A 20,775-nucleotide genomic window follows, 5' to 3' on the forward strand; every position below is an offset into this window, starting at 1 on the left:
ATCACTGTATCTCCATCTTCAGTCCAGTCAATACCGAATACCACCTAAACAGAGGAACCTGTACAATTTCATTGCTGCTCATACGAGATCATCGCTCTTGGTGCTCATAACCAACAAAACCTGAATACATTATAATGTTAATAAAACATAATCCAGCCTAAAAATTCACTCTCCGTTTGAATGGAACCCCTTTTTGGAAATGACATGATAACATTTCTTCTACCTTGAAGCTCCTAGAGCAGTTTGCAGGTCTTCAATCCCACAGCTCCCGAAAATGCAATGAAGCTGTGGCAGCCTGACCTGAGCAGCATGCTCCCAGTCCCATGCGCTTGCTGTTAAAAGGGGAGGGCCATAGTCACCCCTGGGAAAGAGAGACCCTTCCTCCTTTTGGGAGCTGCTGGGCTAGTGGAGGGAGAGAGGGCTGGAAAGACCGCAGGGTACAGCATAGTGCCAGAACGGAGCTGAAGAGATGGCAGCGGGTGGACAGACAGTCACATCTCAGGGGAGACAGACACAAAGACTTTGCAAAGGACTGGAGAGGACCAGGCAGGGCTTGCCACCGTACCCAGACCCCTGCACTGGTGGCCAGCAAGGACTCCTTAAAAGACCCTGTGGGATTTACGAATAAACATTTTCGTTTTTCCTCTTACTACCATCACTCTTCTCTTTTTATGAAGTTAGCCCTAGTCGTTATCCTTTTTTTTTTATAATGGCTAATTTAGAAAACTTACCTTAAATCTGGGCATATCTATTGTATAATGGCCAACCAGCATTCTCTATGACAGGCATTAACAGCTGTTATCTCCACTAACAGCTGGGGAACTGAAACCTTCTTGGGACTATTCGGCAGAGCTACCGCTTGCAGACCATAGACTCGGAAATCACATCTGCCAAATATAATCACTTACGTTTTTAGTATTATCTTTAACCAATAAGAAAAGCAAAGAACATTTGGGGGGAAAAGTGACTTTAAAGCTTGCCATTCCCAACTGGCATTTGCCATTTCCAATTTGCATGCTCTTAATACTTGTCAGTGGTTTTTTAGCCACACTGCAAATTTTAATCTACTGGGTTTTTTTAATCTACTAGTTTTAATGTACTGTTAAATATTTTAGTAATTAATTCTTCAAATCTCAATTCTGTAAAGGATTTTTACAAAGTACAAGGTAGGAATCACCCAAAAATTTTTTGTAAAAGCAGAAGAGCCTGGATTCTCCTGCAGATGAGACAAAAAATACCAGTTCCATGAGACTGCAGGGAAAGAGCATTATCCCACTGCTCTTTTGGAGACCCAAATATAGCTTCTTTAGTGGGAGACAGATTTTAGCCTGATGGAGCTTATTTCCCCACAGATAAGGTACAGACCAGATAGCAATGGTCAAGCACCTCCAATGCCTTCTCTCTTTTTTTTTTTGGAAAAAAAAAAAAAGGCAGACACTGCAAGGAAGTGAAAATGGAAAAGTATGTATTTATAAAGTACTGCATGCACTCACCATTGTTTAAATATATTTTTTTCCTCATATTCATCTCCAGTAAAAATCTTTCTTTTTTAACGCTTCATTTCATTAAAAAATAAAGAGTACTAAGGCAAAGCCAGTCAAAGCAGCCTTTCCTGAACACAAAGGAATGCCTCCTGAATGAAAATAACATTTTACCCTGTTGATCTGCCCTCAAAGAAGCGGGAAGCTCTGCAAAATAATTCTGACCATGCAGACAAGAGTTACATCAATGTGCAAAGTCACTCCTTATTAGACCCCAAATATGAAGTTCTGAGTACACCGCTGATATCAACAGGAATTTGGCTGGACCAAGACTTGGTGTCATTTCAGGGAACTAAGGCTTTTGGACGCATTTGCAAGGGGAAAGGATAGTGAGGAAAACAGAAGTTTCCTCACCATTGCACACAGTTACCACAGGTCAGCCAGGACAGCAGTTCTTCTCACTGGCTGAAGTTCAACCACTCCAACCACCAACAGGAGACTCATGCCCTGGAGGTGTCCCCTTGGACACTATCCGCCTGCCATGTGAAAACCTGCAGGGCAACCTGTCGGGTCAAAATTCTTTCCAGAGCTTTTACAAGAGAAATGTTATGCCGCAACTGCTTTGTTATAATAACTTAAGCTGGGGAAGGCATGTCTCTTCTGCTGACCTCTCAGCTCAGTGCTGTCCTCAGACAAAACATCAGACTCATAGTTAAACTGGCAAACCTAAAGAGATGGTGGTCTCTGCTCATTAAAGCATAATAATCCACTGTAGACAGACTCTCTTCTCATTATCATTTGAAACGTCTTATACAGGAAGATAAAAGTTGGCAGGTCTACACCAGGCAGATGCAGTGAGTCACTTAAACCAGTGTCAGTATTAGTATTACACATGCCTGTATGCTTTTTCATGACAAAAATTTGCTACTGTCAAGAGAGCCAGAGCTACAGTGACCGATTGATGGTACATTTCTCACATGCATCAGCCAAAACCAGGACACCCTCTTCTACTTTCAGTTGCCCATACAGAGGCCCAAAGACGTCCAATTTTAAGGTGAAATTTTACAGAACTCTAGAGATGTGCTTCCAAAAAAAGAACAAACAAATGCTCAAGTATACAAACTGTGTGTTTGTATTGTGAAACAATATCTGCATGTAAAAACACACACATGCCATGCTGAAGTTACACCCATACATGAAATTTTAGTCAATCACACGCTGGCACACACATCATCTGAATGTAGTTTGCAAGCAAACAGCTGTAGGTTTGTGCAAGAATAGTTCTCATCTGAAACCTAGCTCCCAACTTCAGAAAATCTCACCGCAACAGTTTAGGGATATTTCTGGGTACAGATGTAGGAAGACAGTAAGTTCAAAAACACAGGACTAGATCAGTGAACCCAGCTGCAAGAGTGACCAATCAAAGATGCAAACATTTTTCATTATTTCAGAAGTATCTCAGTAACCGTTTAGTTAACTAACTTAACTTCTCCTGAAGGTCAGTCTCTAGAAATGTCATGTGTACAAATGTACAGCCTTGTTATAGAGCAAGTAGGATAATCTACTGCAACGACTGCCAATTTATGCAATTTAGAATATCCTGTCAGAAAAAATGTACTGCAGTGCTCTCATTCATTCATTTATTGAAATTTGAATGATATGCATCCATAACAGAAACAAAAAAGTCTAAGATACTCAATTACCAAACCATTGGCTAATGTCCTAAGTGTCCAAATACTGGTTCTCCCTGAGCAGACAACAAAATTCATGATAGGAGTTGAATGGAACAACTTCCCCCACAGAATAGGGTAATTGCTCCAGAAAGGAATTACTCTTTCTGATCATCTTGTCATAAAGGCTTTAAAAATGTTGTTATTGGTAAAAAGACAGCAGTAGCAAAAGTGAACCTTATTCTGTTTCAGCCTATTAATGTGTCAAATGGTTAGACTAAATAGGGATAGATTTCTCTATACAGCCCAGGGAAAACCACTTAAACCACTGATTTGATCAACTGCATGGTATCTGTAGAACTGACCACATAAACCCCCAATGAACTGAGATTTTTATCACAAGGAGAAGTACCATTTTATTCTGTTTAGAGCTGCAACTGGAGAATATTCCCTGGACACGTGTTTTGGTTGTGTTTTTTTGGTTGGGTTTTGTTTGTTCTTGTTTTTTTTTTTTTTTTTTTTTTCACAAAGACCTACGTATCAGCTGTATCCTGTATCATGAGACTGAGGGAAAGGGCTCAGAGAAGGAAAAAGCTCATTCCCTGCTCCTGCCCCAGGCCCTCCTGTCTTTCATGATGTAAGACACATTCCCTACACGCCCTTCCCATGCTGGGGGGACTACGGAGCTGACTTCCAACTTTTAGAAACAATTCAATGGTTTATCAGCTTCAGCAGCCAATGTAGCCCTGTGACACCCAAACACTACTAGTCCTACCTCCTAAATCTCTCTAGAACCACTGGCCACAAAAAGCTGAAGGGCATGCTTGCCACCTGCAGAATTTCACAAATGTTGGTATAAAATGGCAATATTTGACTTAGCCCCATAAATATGATGGTTAAATGCAGACAACAAACTTCTCTAGCTGTTCACCCAGTCTCAAAAATTTTCCCCCTTTACGAATAATCTAGATTTTTATTTTAGGACAATGAACAGAAAGTGTTTATTGGTTTTGCAAGATCAACTATCAAAGATAAATTAGGAGATCAAAACCCCACCTAGAGCCACCAGAACTGAAGATGTTTCTTTGCTGAAATACAGAAGTAGTACCACTTTACCATCAAACAAGTTTCACTGGCAAAGTCACAGCAGTCAATACTGACTATTTTGCCATAATTCTGTTTACCCAACAAGTTTACCATGGGAGATAAAAGATAAAAAACACACTTGGCTGTTGCAAGACTACAGTAAGCACCTCATAGCACTATATTTGTTCTGGTACTTATAGTTAATACCACATTTAAAAATTTTTTGTTTGCTCAAGAGACAATAATCTCCTCATTTACTCATTTACTATAGACACTTACATCACACCTATCACTATGTATTATATTTTCATCACTGTCATTGTGACTTGTGTTGCAGTAATGCCCAGAGGCTGCAGTAGCAGTTATGTCTGTTACTGGGCAAACATAAAATAAATGAACTCTTCACCGTGAATCCAAACAGAGAAGAGAGTCAAATGGGGAGAGTGAGAACAGGGGGACACAGAGCTAAAATGGGACACAACAGGTCAAGAAGCTCCAGCAGCAAGTACCACAGCAGAGACCCAAATAAAATTCTGCCATGCTGATGCAAATACCAAGTTTTGACAACAACATCAGTTGACCCATGTTTTTACATCTGCATCTCTGCATTCCCTGCCCGGTGCTCCATCTGCTGCACCCAACGCATACTGAGCTGGCATCTCAAGTCTGCTGAAAAGATGATCTACACTCTTAAAACTAGCAGTGAAGGACACCCGCCACTAATTCAAGTATAAGGTAATATCCAATGCCTGCAAAAAACCTCACTGGCCTGAGATGAAATTTACCTTGGAAGGGATAAGTGGTACAGAAACACAGACAAAGGAACACATGCAGGCTGTTTATAATCCAGTTAGAAACAGGTCAGATACATTTTAAGACAGTTTATTGTCCAAGCTAAGCCAAAGTTCAAACATGTAAGCATGGTCCTTTAAAAAAAAGTCATACTAATTCCCCTAGCTTCCCTGAACTCTGAGACAGAATTAATTATCAAATTCAGCTTCAGAAAGCCCAGCCATAAGTAAAATAGAAAAGAAAAAAATCTCATTGCTGCAGACAATTCCCGCTTTTATTCACAGGGGAATTATAGAATCATAGAATTATAGCATATCTCAAGTTGGAAGGGACTCATAAGGATCATTGAGTCCAACTCGCTGCTCCTCGCAGGACTATTCCAGGTATTTACAACTGTGTGAGTACCCTGAAAGTAAATGAAAGACCATTTTTGCATTTTACATACCGAATAGATGTCAGAAGAGCAGATTCTCTTCTTGTTGTTTTCCATGGGTGAGGGGTAGGAGAGAGCAGCTAAAACAAAGCAAGCAGTTAGTATGTTTCCTGTTCACCACCATCAAACAGGTCTGCAGCAGTGGGGACCAAATGAAAGAACACATTACCGCGGTGAAGATCATGTTATAGCACTGCTAGGAAAGGCAACATAGTTCGAGAAGAACACAATGGTAATATGCAAAAAAGCCAAATCAACCTGCAAAATTCCGTATTTGCACACATCTCTGCTTAACTGTGCACCAGGCTGCTTTTTGGCCCCCTGCTCCTCCACATAAAGGCACAAACAACCTGTTCTCTCTCTGTAGGTGCACATGCAGCCCTGAAATTAATTTTGTGTTTGACATCAATAAATTGCACTTCAGGTGGAGATCTGAAAGCACTGTATAAATGTAAAAATAACTTATCCAAAATTTGCCAGTGAAAAGAATAGTGGCACAGCAAATTTAAGTGACTTACCCATATTCACACCAAAATACTCAGATCTTACTTCACTCAGAGGGGTAGGTGGCCTCAATGCAGTTTTCAAGAATTTTCAGGTACAAAACTTCCAGAACTTTCATATTTCAACTGGATTTTTATTCCAAATTTCCCCTATAAAAAGGTGGCTGAAACAGTCATCTCTGTATGAAAACAGATTTTGTTAGTGCCACCTCCTGGTGATAAAACAAAACTGAAAAATCATGCACTAAGCTGAAGATACTCAAAGTAAAGTGAATATATAATAGTATGGCCTGTTTTGATTTGCTTGTTTATGATGGCTTGACCTGAGGCATCAAATTTTCCACTCTGCAAACCTGAAGGAGGATACAAAATTCATTAGCCATTTTTAGGATAAGTGCAGATGCATAAGCATCCTTTAATCAGTGACAAGGGAGAAAAAAAAGGAAATGCTAAATTCCTGGAAGAGTCACCCTCTCAGAAAGGTATACCTGCCTTGATTTTATCCTTTGGGAATTTTGGTGGGGAGGACATTCAAAGGCATACTGAGATCTCCACTGGAGGTTGCCCATGAGGTCATGAGCTTGCTGTAGCCTCCCCCATCCAGATTGCTCATGCTTTCTTTGCAGCCTTCAAGCTGGAGATACTCTGGATGCTATTGACAACAGCGAGCTATCATCATGGTGAAAACAGGTGTCATAAAGCTATAGATAAATCCACCCCTTCACCTTCAGCTGGTTTGCCCCAGTCTGAAAGAATAATATTTGGTCTAAGAAAATTATAAAATATGATCTTTACTTAAACCTACCCCTTCACTATACTGTATTTTGGATAGCTGCAATTCATTTTAAAGCTCACTGTCCAGGCCCACAAAGCAGAGAATAAAGGTATAAGGCTGTGTATGACAGAAGTTAAATTACACTCTTAACGCAGAATGGGTAAATGTTGGCAATATGCCTAATACTCTTGAGGGATTTTACAGTTCCTATGTAAAGCAGATCCTTTTTGGCATTAAGCCTAACACTCTTCAGGGAATTTTTGTAAGTTGCCTGGGGCCTTTATAACACATAGTCCAACATGCGTTTTGGTATCACCAGCTATCTTTATTTTCTTAAACATTTTGTTCTTCAACAAAATTCTGAATGCTTAAGATAAAAACTCTAAAAGTACAGAGTCAAAGTCAAAGTAAATCACTGCCTTCCATCATTTGTGTTCAAGAGTTGCCTGAAATTCATTTATGTTCAGGAATTAACCATGCCTGAAACATGACAGACAGGAAAAAAAAAAATTAACCTGAAATAAGCACTCAAAAGGAATGTCTTGCAACAGGAATCTGTGCACTACCTTTTACATAAAAATGAAGCAAGCCTCTTGTACATTCTATGAGAGGCATGCCAAGAACAACAGTGAACCTTCTCAAACCTGACCAGGATTGCTGGTCATCCAGCTGCTAAAACTAATGCAGAATTAAACTCGGGGAGTCTTATGTTCTCAGCTGCGCCCTTTTGGAAAGTCCTAGACCAGACAAAAGAATCCACCGAGACCCATCCCTACTGTCTTCAGAATGGATTTCCCCAACAACTGCCAGAGCTGCAAGTAATGATTTCCTTGCCTTGATGGATCCTGTGTTGTTTTTCAAGCATATCAAGGCCACTGAAGCACATGCAAAGCTGGAAAATGTGTCATGCTGGATAAAACTAAGATCATTATCACTTAATCACTTTGCTGTACCTAAACATCGTCAATAACCAGGCTTTAAAACTGCTGACAACTGATTATAGAAAACAACTGAAAAAGAAAATGTCTTGAGTCAAGCTTTCTGCGTAAGGAACTGCACAGAATACTGATGAACATCTTTTTTCAGACTGCGCCAACTGACACATAAAAACAACAGTACTAGAGAGCAAAATAAGTACGTTAAAGAGATTTCAAGTGTGGCTCAAGCTGCTTACTGATTAACACTTCTGCATATAACACTCCTGACAGACCTGTGCAGTTATTGTTCAAAAGTGAAACAAGGCTCTCTTGGCAACTGGAGACAAATGATCCTCCCTGACCAAGTTCACAGTTCTCACACAGCTTAGCAGCATTGGAGCTGCTTCTTCTTCCAGAGCCTACGGGGAAAAGAAAAAAACAAATCCCAATCCCAAGATTTAATGCCTGTTAACTATTTGCAGGATAAGGAAGAGCCTTAATGATCTCCAACAGGAAACATGCTCATCTTACACATGAGTATTAGCTAACTGACTCATTTTACTAGAAAAAATTTACAGTCACATTTGCAAGAAAATAGGAAATAAAATACAAAATGCTTTTTCATGTCAAGGAACAACCTTAACACTGCAGAAACCACAGAAATGGAAGATGACAGCTGTCTTTTCAATGGCCCTGGAAAGGAGAACAAAAGGGGTCCATACCTATCTGCAAAGTTTCTGCATTTCTTACAAACAAATGTTCAGATTTGCTTCTTCAAGTCCCACCTCAAGTATTTTCATGTCAACTCTTCACAACTATTACATAGTCTTAGTCACATACGCACATGTTGACTACACTGGTTTTAGTAGACCAGTCAGGGTGGAACAAAAGGCCAGACTGGTTTCCAAGGCTTGAACTTCCCGTGTGTGCAGTGTCACCTGCTCCCAGGGAGAATGGGGGATGCAAGGAGATGGCTACGGCTCTCATGACTGAGAGGTGCTCACAATTTCTAGAAAGTCTTGCCAGACATACCAGCTCAAACCACAATCACATAAGGAAGACCAAAAGCCAGGCTGACAGGCTGCCTCTCCCCTCCCCATGTCCCCATGTCCATGTTGGACCTCTCCACTGGGTTATGAGCACGGTGGCTGGAGGTGCAGCAGCTGCACCACCTCCACCAACAGCACCTCAGCATAGAAATTCGGTCACAGTGGCAATTCTCCATCAGCCAAATCCAAGCTGCTTTAGGACTACAATATAGTGTCTTACAGGGCAGGAAAATCCACTCCTAAACTTTGAATGAACTGCCATAAGCATGTTAAGTATGATCACAGCGATTCAGACCAAGGATCCAACTCCCCCAGCAGGACCCTCCTCTCAGTGGTGCTTACAAATAATGCTGAGGGAAAAATACAAGGTGTCCTCCCGAACTACTCCCACAGCCATCTTCTGCAACTACCTACACCAGCAGGGATGTGTTTATCTTTAATAATTCTTGATGGCATTATGTTCAAAAACATGTTTTAATTCACTGAGTAAGAGAAACCAGTATATGTGTTGAACATATTGGTAATTTCAGAAAATATGTGTTGTTTTCAGAAAGATTTGGGATTTTTATTACCACATGAGACATGAGAACACTCAGGATATGCCTGGACGTAGTCCAGCTCACACTCACAAGTCCATTGTCTGCACAGAGGAGTGAATAAGACAAGCAATAAGAACAGCTACTAGGTTTTCTAGAAAACAAAATACTATTCAGATGTGTATAAAGTGCAGATATGCTGGTAATAAATCATTGAATACATAACTTTTGGACATCACTACATTTAGATCACAGTTCTAATTTGACCTATTTGAAATTTACACACTTTAAAAAAAATTACCTTCTTAATAGAACACTGAGTAGAAAGCTGGATTTTTAAAATTATATTGTTTTTCATTACCAGGCTTCTGTCAAAAGATCTGCACTGATGAGAGAAGTTGAAGACCAGTGCTGGCCAGGTTATGGTGTTGTGTCTTCCTTTACTGTTCTCACCTCTTTCCCCTTTCTGCCTGATGTCTCTCTAGCTCACTTTCACCTCAGCAGATACTGTCAGTAAAGATCTCTTTCTAGGCCTGAGTAAATCTAAAAGGTGTGAAACCAATTATTCACAAAAAGTGGTCAAATACACATATCCAACAAAATGAGAGACTGTAGATTTCCAATGCCAAATACCTGTACTGTTATGCCTGCATTTTGCACCTAATTTCTATGTGAAAATATCTAATATGGGTACACAAAAGTGTACACTCCTACCAAAAAAAAAAAAAATCACTGTCCTAGCACATTTTTCCATACTGAAAAAAATCCACCATTATACTATTTTCTTTTCATACGCACAACACAGTACTAGAAAGCTTATTATACCATCAGTACCACACAGGAGGTAAAGCAACTTAAGCCAGAGATGTAGACCAGTGCATGTTCAGACTTGCTTTTTTTCTCCATACAGTAACACAGCACAATGTGCTTCAGGTTCTCATCATGCACAAAAGCGTAACAGTTTCTCTTAATGTGACTTAGGTGGCATTCTTTCTAAAAATCATCTCCTTTCAAAGCTTTGTAATATTATACAAGATAAAGAGAGTCTTCATGCAAAGTAAAGACTCTTTGCATGTTGTGGTTACTGTAGATTATTACTTATTCTCTTTTTCTGCACTCAGCACCACCTTCTGTCAAAAAAAAAAACCCTCTGTAAAAAACAAGGCACACAACTGGACTGCCCCCAAGTATTCTGTGCTTTCCTCCATCCCAAACTGAAGCTCCTGTTTGTTTTTTTTTAAACTGTTTTATCCATTATTGAAAGAATGCAGGGAAACTATTCCAAAACCACCAACAAGTTATTTTGTGGTGTTTCTTGCTGCTTTTATTATCCCATGTGTTTTAAAGTAAAAAAACAACAAACAACAAAAACAACTTTGAATAGTGCAAATCTCTATAACTGATACTGAGACAACTGTAAAAGGAAAACTGTTGTCTTCTTGAGATGAAGGTTTAACTAAAATAAGTACCTACCAAATGACATTTCCCTCCGCGTACCCACCACTAGAAAAGGACAAAATATGAAAAAGAGCTGCACAAGCATAAACTACATGAATAGTTTTACAAGGTTTACAGTCTTATTTACACACATGATATGCTTGTTTACATACATGCTACAGCATAGCAAGGTTCAAAGTCTTAGAAAATTATCTGGACATGACCAAGTGAATGAAACTTAGCCCTTCCATACTGGGTACGTTCCCAGAATGTATAAGCTTCAACTTATGTTCCCAGAATGTATAAGCTTCCCAGAATGTATAAGCTTCAACTTATGTATAAGCTTCAAGTGGTCCTGCTAATAACAAGAATTTTAAAGCATGAGGAATTACTAATCCCAATTCATAGAAACACAGAATCTGAAGCCCATCGTATCTGAAGTTCACACTGTCTTGTCTAACCAGCACTGTTTATACATAAGCTTCCTTAATGCCAGCCCTTCAGCTGAATTCTCTATTCGCTGTCCCACAAAATAAAAGACTACTTTACATATGTGAGAGCTCATCAGGCCAAGAAGGAAAGATGGAAACGACAGCAGCTAGGAACAGAGCGGTCAGGCACAGCAGATCAAAATCCACAAACCAAGGACATTAAACTACGTGACGTTCTCTTCAGCCTGTAATGCTGCTCTGCAACACATACTGCAAGTGGATTAGCTGTTACGCAGGGCTATTTTAGAGATCCCTGCATGAATTCCCTGTTTTGAGGCATGTAATTTTGCAGACAGCAGGAATCAGGCTCTACCTATAGTGAAAGAGAGATAGAAAAAGTTCCCCCAAAGCTCAATCATGTGAGGAGTCCACCTGGCTTCACTGTAGCAGAAGCTTAAAGCTATATGCTGTGAATTACACCCAGCACCACCACCAAAGCAAGCACCAGACGGGTGATCTCAGAGGTCACGCCATGAATATGTATATGCATTACCACGGGTCTGAGTCAGCAGAGCACTCAAGCATGCAGTTAACTTTCAACTTGTTCTGAAATGATACTGGTTTCAAGCCTGTGAGCCTTGCTGAAGAGGAATGGACTTTCTAAGTTTTCAAAGGGAAGTGATGAAGAAAAACAGAAAACGGAGAGAAGCAACACACTTGGAATAAAATGGGAAATCTCTGTCTCCTTTTCTGCACTTTCACTCAGATATCAACCCAAGCTTTTCTTGGTATTTTAAACCATTTAATTCTTTTCTATACATTAAATTCTCATGTCTATGTACATTCAGTTTCAAAACTATGATACCAAAACTCCTCCAGAAGAGTATCCCCATCTCCAGGATGACCAGAGTTAAGAAGTACTGAAAACTTAATAGTTCTGTTTTGACTTCAAAGACCCAAGAGCAGACAGTCAAGTACTTTCTCATAGACAGGTAAATCTCTGATGCACAAGCACTTACTCACAGAGGACCAGCCTCCAAATTTTGTAAGGGCTATGCATCATTATTTTCTACAGCATAAACAGCAGTTCCAAAAAATGGATTGCAAATCTATGGTCGAGATATGCTCCAAAGTGCTTTACAGCTTGTCCAGCCTAAGCACTCTAAAAATCATAACTACATTGCTGCTTTCATCAGTAAGCAGCTGTTATTGACCAGTGGAAAGTTGTGTTCATGCATCCAAGAAGGAGCATTTCTGACAGCACTCACAAAATTCTGGAGCCACAGAACATAAAATGACTATCTGGATTTGTTGAGTCAAGGGGTTAGGTTACCAAAGCAAAGTCAAACTACACTGTTTATAAAGAATCTTAGGACAACTCAGGGATTCTGAGCAACTCCTATGTAATACAAAGCCCCTGGGAATAATCAAATGATGAATTACTTTTGTGGAAAATTGCAAAACATTTTGTTTCAGTATCTCTTCCTTTGTAGTAAAAGAGTGGTCAAGAAGAGACTGGATTCCATCTACTAAAACCAATACCATCTGGGTATGTGATATTGGAGAAGAAATGCTATTACTAATAGCAATAGAAAAAGGACTCTTACCTTCACCTGTGCATGGGGAGAAAGTATTTCCAAATTCTTGCTGCTTTGGCTTTAAAGGCTGTGGGGCTGGCAGTCCTGGGGGCTGTGGGACTTGTAATAAAGGCTTCCCACTTGTAACCACTTGTTTCCTGGGACTTAGAGCAGGAAGGTGAATAGTACTGTCAGTGATGTTGCTCTGAGGAGCTACCCCTCCTCCAAGGGGCATCTTTAAGTGTAGGCTGGCAGACAAGTTTCCAATAGCTGGGCTTGGGGTGCTGCTATCTGAAGATGGGCAGGGCGTTCCTGCATGAACTCTGATAGGTGGGATTTGCTGTCCACTGATCATCCTAGGTCCATGAGGAATACCTGTTGTCCAATGGCTCATATTGCATGACCTCCCATTCATTTTTAAGAAGTTAATGTAATCAAAGTGTGTTTTTACAGACCCACAGCTATGACTGATATCAATCCAAAGTCAGTAAGTAATCCATTGTGTATTAAGCCTGTTTAAAAAAATACATAAATAAAAATAATTGATATTGTAGTAAATAATACATGAAAGGGGACTGCACATGACTGTTAACTTTGTGACATTACTGGTTACAAGAAACAAAGTACAAGCACTATATGGTCTGTCAGGGAGAAAGAACAAAGCCAAGCAATGACTTAGAGCTCTAACGCAGCGAAAACCTGCCTCTTCAAAAGCTGAAGTTTGCAGTAAGGTCAGCTGCCTTCACATTAGCTAAACCAGCCATGAAATTAAGTGAATGCTGACCAAGTGCAAGAAGGCAGCCAGGAGTGAAAAGACTCTCTGATAGGGAGTTGTCATTAGGCTGAACACGGCTATCGCCCCTTTTTCTGCCATCTCCTCAGTCTGGTAATTAAAATGGTGCTGAAAAGCACACACAGTAGGCCAGCACTATGCAGATATAGACAAAACAGGAAAGAGATACCAGTTCACGTTCTAAAGGATGTGCATACAACAAAATGAAGAGGGAACAGCAAAACCATAGAAATGCCTCTATGGTCCTTCAAATTCTGTGGCACTTCACAATAGAAAAGTATTGCAAGAAAGCACAGCACAGAAGTACTCATAAACATAACTGCAATCACTTCAAAAGTAGATGCTTATTGTAAGCCTATAGATATGCCATAATTTAAATGTAATCATACAGTAGCCAATAATTTTTGAACTCTGACTTTTCATCACTTATCGTTTCCTGTTATTTAAATCTTAGAAGACAAGACTGGTAAGGGCTTTGAGAGATCACCTCAGCCACAACCTACCCCAAGGCAGAATCAACTGGATCTAAACCTTTCCTGACATAAAAAAGATTTGTAGGCAAAAGCTGCACTTGTCAGTGTAAATCACTGGGCTAAGATATCGCACAGATGGGGTAATTTCAGCCCTAACTCAGCTGAACAGCACATGCCCAACTTTCATCACTAGGTTCATATGTTTAACATTAAGCACACGTTTAAGTAGTTTGTTCAATCATAGACTCAGTACCTAATTAACTTGTTCAGACAAACAAATTAAATTGACAGAAACAAAACTGAAGTACGGCTTCGATTATGGTTTTCATTCATGTATAATTAAGGTTTTAATTAAGTATTACGATCTTGCAGCAGCAAAACTCTGAACCGTAACTTTTACCTTCAGCACATGAGATTTTCAACACTGAAGCCAATAAGATTATAACCATTATATTCATGATTGAATTTCATGTAAAACCTTCACACTTAACCCTTTGCTTACTATGATTCTGCAATGTCTCAATTTACTCCAACTGTCAAAAAAACCCAAAACAAAACATCCCTGTTTCGCAAAACTGCATTCATAGCACACTTCCAGATTAGAGTAAAAGCCATCTAAGTGTCTGTATAGACATATATGCATAGATATTCACACAGACTCTCCAGTTAAAACTCACTAATAATGAAAGGTCTAAGCATATTATCTTCAAAGGCAAGAGCAAAATCCCTACTGACATTAATAAGAGAGATATGTCCTAACCACACTTAAATGGTCATAAAAGATTTATTCTACATACTATTTTTCATTGTTACATTTTTATATTATGGGAATGAAAATTGTAAAGCACACCAATTAAAAGCAATATTATTTATTTTCATGCCTGGCTGAAGCATAAATCACCCTCTGCAATTCAATCAAGGACAGGGAGAACTGAATGTTATTAAATTCTCAGAGTTTGTTTTAAAAGCAGAATGTACCTTGCCTTAACACAGGTGACTAGATCCTTAGAAAAGGATATACAAACAAAGGCACTTGTTTTGCTGGTAAGGCTATATACCATGTCACTATAAATTGGCTACATATAAAAATCATTCTTGCCTGTAATTCTTGTCTGCAATTGTAACTACATTAGAAAAGTACTAATATAATCAAGAAAAAACTATACATGACACATGCTTTACTCAAAAAAAGCACCTTTAGTTTAATCAACAGAAGAATATTTCTTATGCAGACATACCAGCCCTATAAAATCCAGGTCAATATACGACTTGTGTTGTTAGTAGGTTGATCTCCTTTGCTATTCTTCTCTGGTAATATTATCTCTTACAATGAGTAACAGTCTTCTATGCTATCATTGTCTCAGTTTTATCATGGGCTACTGCTGGTTTTTTTACACTTGAAGAAAAGGCCTCTGGGCCCGTCATTTCTTTCCTCATGCTAGTAAGCTGTATTTTGAACCAAATGACCTGAAAATACAAACAAAACCACCTTTTTTACAAAAGCAGAAACAAGTTAAGTAATGTCTCTACATTTTCTTCCTCTAGTCTTCTTCCTGATTCTATCGTGAAAATGTATAACATTACATTAACATGCAAATCAGTGCTTCCTTTCTTTAAAATATTAAAGCACCTTGGAGAGCGTAACTTTTCCCATTTTTTTAATTATTATTTTGTGATATTTTCAATATTATTTACTTGTCCATGAGCGGCTCTTCATTAATTAGATTTGTTTAGCATCAACTTCCATCATTATGTCAGGACCTTCTCCTATCAAAGTCAGAGTGGCCAAACTGATTCAAACCAGAACAACGGATTACCTAGAGGTGCATTAAAGCACATATAACTAACTAAATGCCAAATGGACATGAATTATATTCTAAAAGTCTAACTGACTTTTGCATCAGATCCATAAATAGCTCCCGATTATAGCTACTGTAATAGTAAAAAGACATGATCAATTTCTAACCAAAGTGATCTTGGAAATTGTAGGAATACAGAATCAAATACAACAGCTTATTTAGAAATAAGTTTAGAAATCCTGAATAGGGTTGAAACCTAATGTACTAAGTTAAAACACAAAAAAAAACACACAGAAAAGAATACTATCCTGAGACTGAATGGCTGTGCTGACAAATTCTTTTGTTCTACCAAGGGAACACAAGCACTTGCCACCTTTTAATGAAATATTTCTGTCCATCGGTGAGATATTGTAGTGACCTTTTCATGTTCCCACGGACGTTAAAGGAAATATAAATATGTCCACTGCTTCTAAAGTCTCATTTTTTTTTAAGCTGGCATTACTCAAAGGTCTATGACTCTGCATCTATCAATAACAGCATGACAACATAATTACTCAAAATCCCTAACAATGATTCATAAATTCACTTTCAGAAAGCCATGTAGTAAAATTTAAATTCAAGCTGAAGCCCTGGAAAATCCAAACACTAACCCTTCAGAAAGCAAAACAGAAGAAGAATTCACAAATCTGTGCCTGCAGCACAGTATGCCATATAGTCTACTTTTACAGTGCAGTTTTGAAAAGTAATCAGAGTTGGCTTACTGCTTCACCCACTGAAATAAGATAAAAGATACATTTCAATGTCAATAAAAGCTGAATTACTCCACTGCAGAGATCAGTTTAAGGAATTGTAATAAATCCACCTCAGGAGACACTTTCACAAAAGTAGTTATCAGACACTGGCACTTCACACATAGGGTAGCAAGCACGATCCCAAACCAAATGAGAAGACTGAAAGACAATGCACGGAACAGTCCCTACCATACATGGCAGAAAGCAAATGTGAACCGTAACCCCCTCCCTTGGACTGTGTGCTCCAAGACTGTGAGCACCTTCCATCATCGCCACCACGACCAGGGACAGCCAAGCCTCTCTCCACATTCCCTCCACAATCCTCTCAGCACAAGTCCAGGAAAACATTTACTTCCTACCAGAGCTGAGCTACCACAAGGCCACCCAAAGGGGCTACCTCCCCTTTAAGCTCTGCTCTCCCCTGCCAGCCCTTCCCACTTTATGTGGCCATGGTATCTGGAGCATCACCAGTCAGTGGCACCATGGTGAAATACTCAGAAGTCACTGCCTCCCCTGACATCACACCCTTGATGAGTCAATCTGGGTGGACTCGAGGACTAGGATGGAGAGGGGGGAAAGGACAGCCACCAAAAGCTATAGGGATGCCTCACCTCGGCCTCACTGACCACTCAGTGTTTACAGAAATGTGGCCTTGGAGGCGCCTGAGGTTTTTGTGTCTCACAACTGCTTGTGACAAGGACACACCCTAACATAGGTGTAAGCCACCAACTTAACAACTCATTTTCTAAAAAGCTCACACACACATAGGAAGTGTTGGTATTACAGTTCTTGTACAGTTATCTGGCTATAGCTCACAGACCAAAGCATGGTAATAAATCCTTGGAAAGGAAAATCACACAGAGATTTAACTAGGAAAAAAAATAATAGCTGAGAGCTTGAAATTAGGCTTGGAACAATATGTACATTAAGAATCACAGCTGCAATAAATGAAGACAATGTGGCTTCAAAACTGAAACTACAAAATTAGCTTTCCACTAAATTTCTAGAGAATCTCTTCCCCACCCTCCATGCCAGCCAGCATCTCAGAAGTCATGCACTACTGAAAATAATAAATACCTCGCATTAGCATCCACTGTTTTGGTCATTTGTATCCATTTCTTGACAATTGTACCCTTGGACTACCACAGGGGGCTTCATTCCAAACTGTAGTACTCTGATAATATCACATTTTTCTTAGGCCCAGGTGGTCAGCCAAGGAAAACTAGAAAAAGGTCACAAAATTGGAGAGTTTCTAGTTCTCAAACATCGGCAGAATGCCTTCTTGATACAACAGCAACCAGCAAGGCAAATGAAAGCTAAAGATCCTCTACAGCACTGTGAGACAACCTGTCCCCAAACATGATTGAGTTTCTCAGGGCTAGTGTAATGAAATATACTAATTACTTATTACTTGCATCACTATAATTCCTAGGAAGATTAGTCACAGAAAAGAATGCCTTTGTGCGAGGGAGTGTACAAACAGAGAGCAGAGCACAATCACCGATACTGCTGCAACTGCCATCAGAAGGGCAGCCGTTACCAGTAGACAGGATGATGTATATCCTAGTGTAGTTGGGACCAAGCATTTTTACCATTCTGCCAGAAAACCTTCTCAGGTTTTTATTATGGTAATTAAGATCTCCTAAGCTTTTTCTCTGTTAGGACTGTAAGTGTCAGAGCTGTGCTACTGCCAGTGGTTGCTGTAACAGAGCAGCATGAGCTTTCCAGGAGCAACGTTATTCTCACCAGGACTAGCTACAAACTTCAGACAAGCTGCTTGAAAAACCCAATACAAATCTGGCAGTGCTGAGTACCAGAGTTGGAGGTATGCTTTCTGACACGCTGTCAACAGCCGCAGCATCCTTACCCAGTAACCAAAGGCTCCTGCAAACCCTTACTCATGCACCTTTTAGTCACGCTGTTGCCCTGCTAGCTTTGCCTATAACGACTTTGGACTCTCCAGGAGTGCAGCTACAATGCTCGCATTGCAGCATCAGTAACAGTGAGAGCTTCAGTGCAAGCAGGACATGGGAAACCACCAACAGTGTCCTCTTATGAGCTGGTGGCAATGCAAAGGCAGAGGCACAGGGCCACGGGCACCTGCACTGCCCTGGTGCCCTCGCTGTGACCGCCAGTTGTGCGGCAGCGCGGGCAACCACCACATGCTGCCGGGCAGATGGCCTGGGAGATACCTACCGCCGCCCTTATCACTCCCATGGCTCATCCCACAGACCTCGCAGCTAAAGCATTAAGCAGCTTCAACCACGGCCAAAAGCTAACCAGGGTCTCGGGAGAGGAGGACACAGCTGAAAGCCATAAATTTCAAGTCTATTAAGTTTAAGAGGCTGGAGTTACTAGCAACACACAGGCCCGCAGATGAGGCAGAGCTGTCACCTCACTGGGCACGACACGTCTGGTTTTTTGCCCGCGGGGACGCTGCCTGGATGACGGCAAGCCCCGGGGCAAGACGCTACTCGGCATGGGGGCCATGGGCCGCCGCGGAGCAGCCCCGCGGGCCGCGCATTGCTCTGGCCGGCACTCCCGGGCTCCCCTCCCGCGCTGCCCGCGCTGCTGACACCGCCCGCGCTGCCCTCCGCGCTGCTCGCGCTGCCCTCCGCGCTGCTCACACTGCTCGCGCTGCCCTCCGCGCTGCCCTCCGCGCTGCCCCGCCGTGCTCCCGCCGACGCAGGGCCGGCCGGCGGGCAGGCTCTCCGCTCCGCAAGCCTCCTCCTGCGGGTACCTATCTCCGCTTATTCATCAGCGGGATGACCAGTCTCCCGGCGGGTGTCTGTCCCGTCCTCCCAGACAGCGCTGCGTCCTCATCTCCGCGGCAGGCTTGTCGGCGAGGTGAGTAACTGCGAAGTGACTTCACCGCAAGAGGGTTTGTTTTGCTTTTTCTTCTCCTCCCCCCCTCCCCGCTCCGACACGGAGGCCAGGAGCCGCCGACTCACCCTCTCCCCGCCCGGGCCGGCGGCGGGGGGCACGGGGCAGCTCACGGGCGCGGAGCAGCGGAGGGGCCGAGCCGCCACCACCACGCCCCCCCTCCACACTCCCCCCCCCCACGGGCAGCCGGGACGGGGCGCGGAACCGCCGCACACCCGCGGCACTCACCTCCCGCCTCCCCCGCCGCCGCCTCCGGGCCGGCGCTGTATCGCCGGTAGCGTGCAGCTCGGCGCAGAGCCCTGCCGGGCCGGCCCGTGCCCCGCGGCTGTCATGTGCCCGCTGGCCCCGCCGTTAACCCTTGCCGCGGCCGGCCGGGGCGGCCGGCTGGGCCCCGCAGCTGCGCCGGGCTCCCCGCCGCAGCGGGGCCGCCTCTCCCGGCGGAGCGGCCCTTGCTCCGCCAGGCGGGGGGAGCGGGGAGGCCCCGCCGCCAGCGTGCCCCTTCGGGCTGCCTTGCTCCGTGGGGCTGGGGGGGCTTGCGTGGGGGGACGGCTCCGTAGAGGCTGGGGGTACTCGGGGTTGCGCAGGCGGTGGAGGGGGGCTCGATGGGGTGGCTCTGTAGGGGCTGAAGATGCCTGGGGGGAGGCTGGGGGGGCTGCACAGGCGCTGGCGGGTGTGGCACTGTAGGGGACGGGGGGACCGGGGGTTGCCCAGAGGCTGGGGGTGGTTGCATGGGACACCCCGTAGGAGCGGCGGGGGGGCGCGGGGGGAGCTGCGGAGCTGGACAAGGGCTGGAGGGAGGATGTTTAGGAGCTGTATAGGGGCTGCCGGCTCACTGGAGGCGAGCCTGGGGGCTGCATGCGGGCTTTATAGGGACTGCGTGGGGGATTGTACGGAGGCTGTAGGGGGCTATAAGGGGGCCTGCATGGGACGTGTCTGTGGGGTGTACGGGAAACTATGGTAGGGCACAGCAGCAGGTGAACAAGGGGGACAGTACCTTAGGGGTGGGAAGGAGAATGAAGGGGCTTGATGCCTGGTGGCATTTTCCTGTGCGCATCTTAAAAATGTGGTGTGAAGGCAGGAGCTCTTCTCTGTTGCAAGGTGGGGATCCTGCTTGCAAACACCAGAGGACTACAAGTGGGATAAAGAAAAACTGGAAGCAAAATATTTGGGCAGATCTGCTGCCTCCATCTCCTCACCCAGAAAGGCCCAGGGATATATTTAGGCCCCAGGCTGATGGTCAGTCTCTTGCAGAAACAGTTGCAGCCCAGAGGTACATGCCATGAAGAGTACCCGTTGCTCAGGAGGAGTCTTGTACACGTGGAGGGCACGGCCCAGTAATTGAAACATGT

The 20,775-nt window shown here is 42.6% G+C and overlaps 1 protein-coding gene across 4 annotated transcripts in view; it reads right to left on the reverse strand.

The window, feature by feature from the left end:
* GLIS3 (GLIS family zinc finger 3) overlaps positions 1 to 19,851 on the reverse strand; it is a 189,499-nt gene extending 169,648 nt beyond the window's left edge. The window contains exons 1-3 of one of the 4 annotated variants that reach the window (XM_075488370.1): positions 19,284 to 19,531; positions 17,621 to 17,765; positions 12,718 to 13,199 (exon numbers count right to left, since the gene is read on the reverse strand). In XM_075488370.1, coding sequence (XP_075344485.1) covers positions 12,718 to 13,102 — 385 coding nt within the window. In that variant the 5' untranslated portion in view covers positions 13,103 to 13,199; positions 17,621 to 17,765; positions 19,284 to 19,531. Of the gene's footprint in view, positions 1 to 12,717; positions 13,200 to 17,620; positions 17,766 to 19,170; positions 19,199 to 19,283; positions 19,532 to 19,654 lie in introns of those variants that run through there. The other 3 variants (XM_075488372.1, XM_075488371.1, XM_075488373.1) reach the window with 3 other exon arrangements.
* Between the last annotated feature and the right edge of the window lie 924 nt (positions 19,852 to 20,775).

This window comes from Mycteria americana, chromosome Z (genome assembly GCF_035582795.1).
Source record: "Mycteria americana isolate JAX WOST 10 ecotype Jacksonville Zoo and Gardens chromosome Z, USCA_MyAme_1.0, whole genome shotgun sequence".
NCBI lineage: Eukaryota > Metazoa > Chordata > Aves > Ciconiiformes > Ciconiidae > Mycteria > Mycteria americana.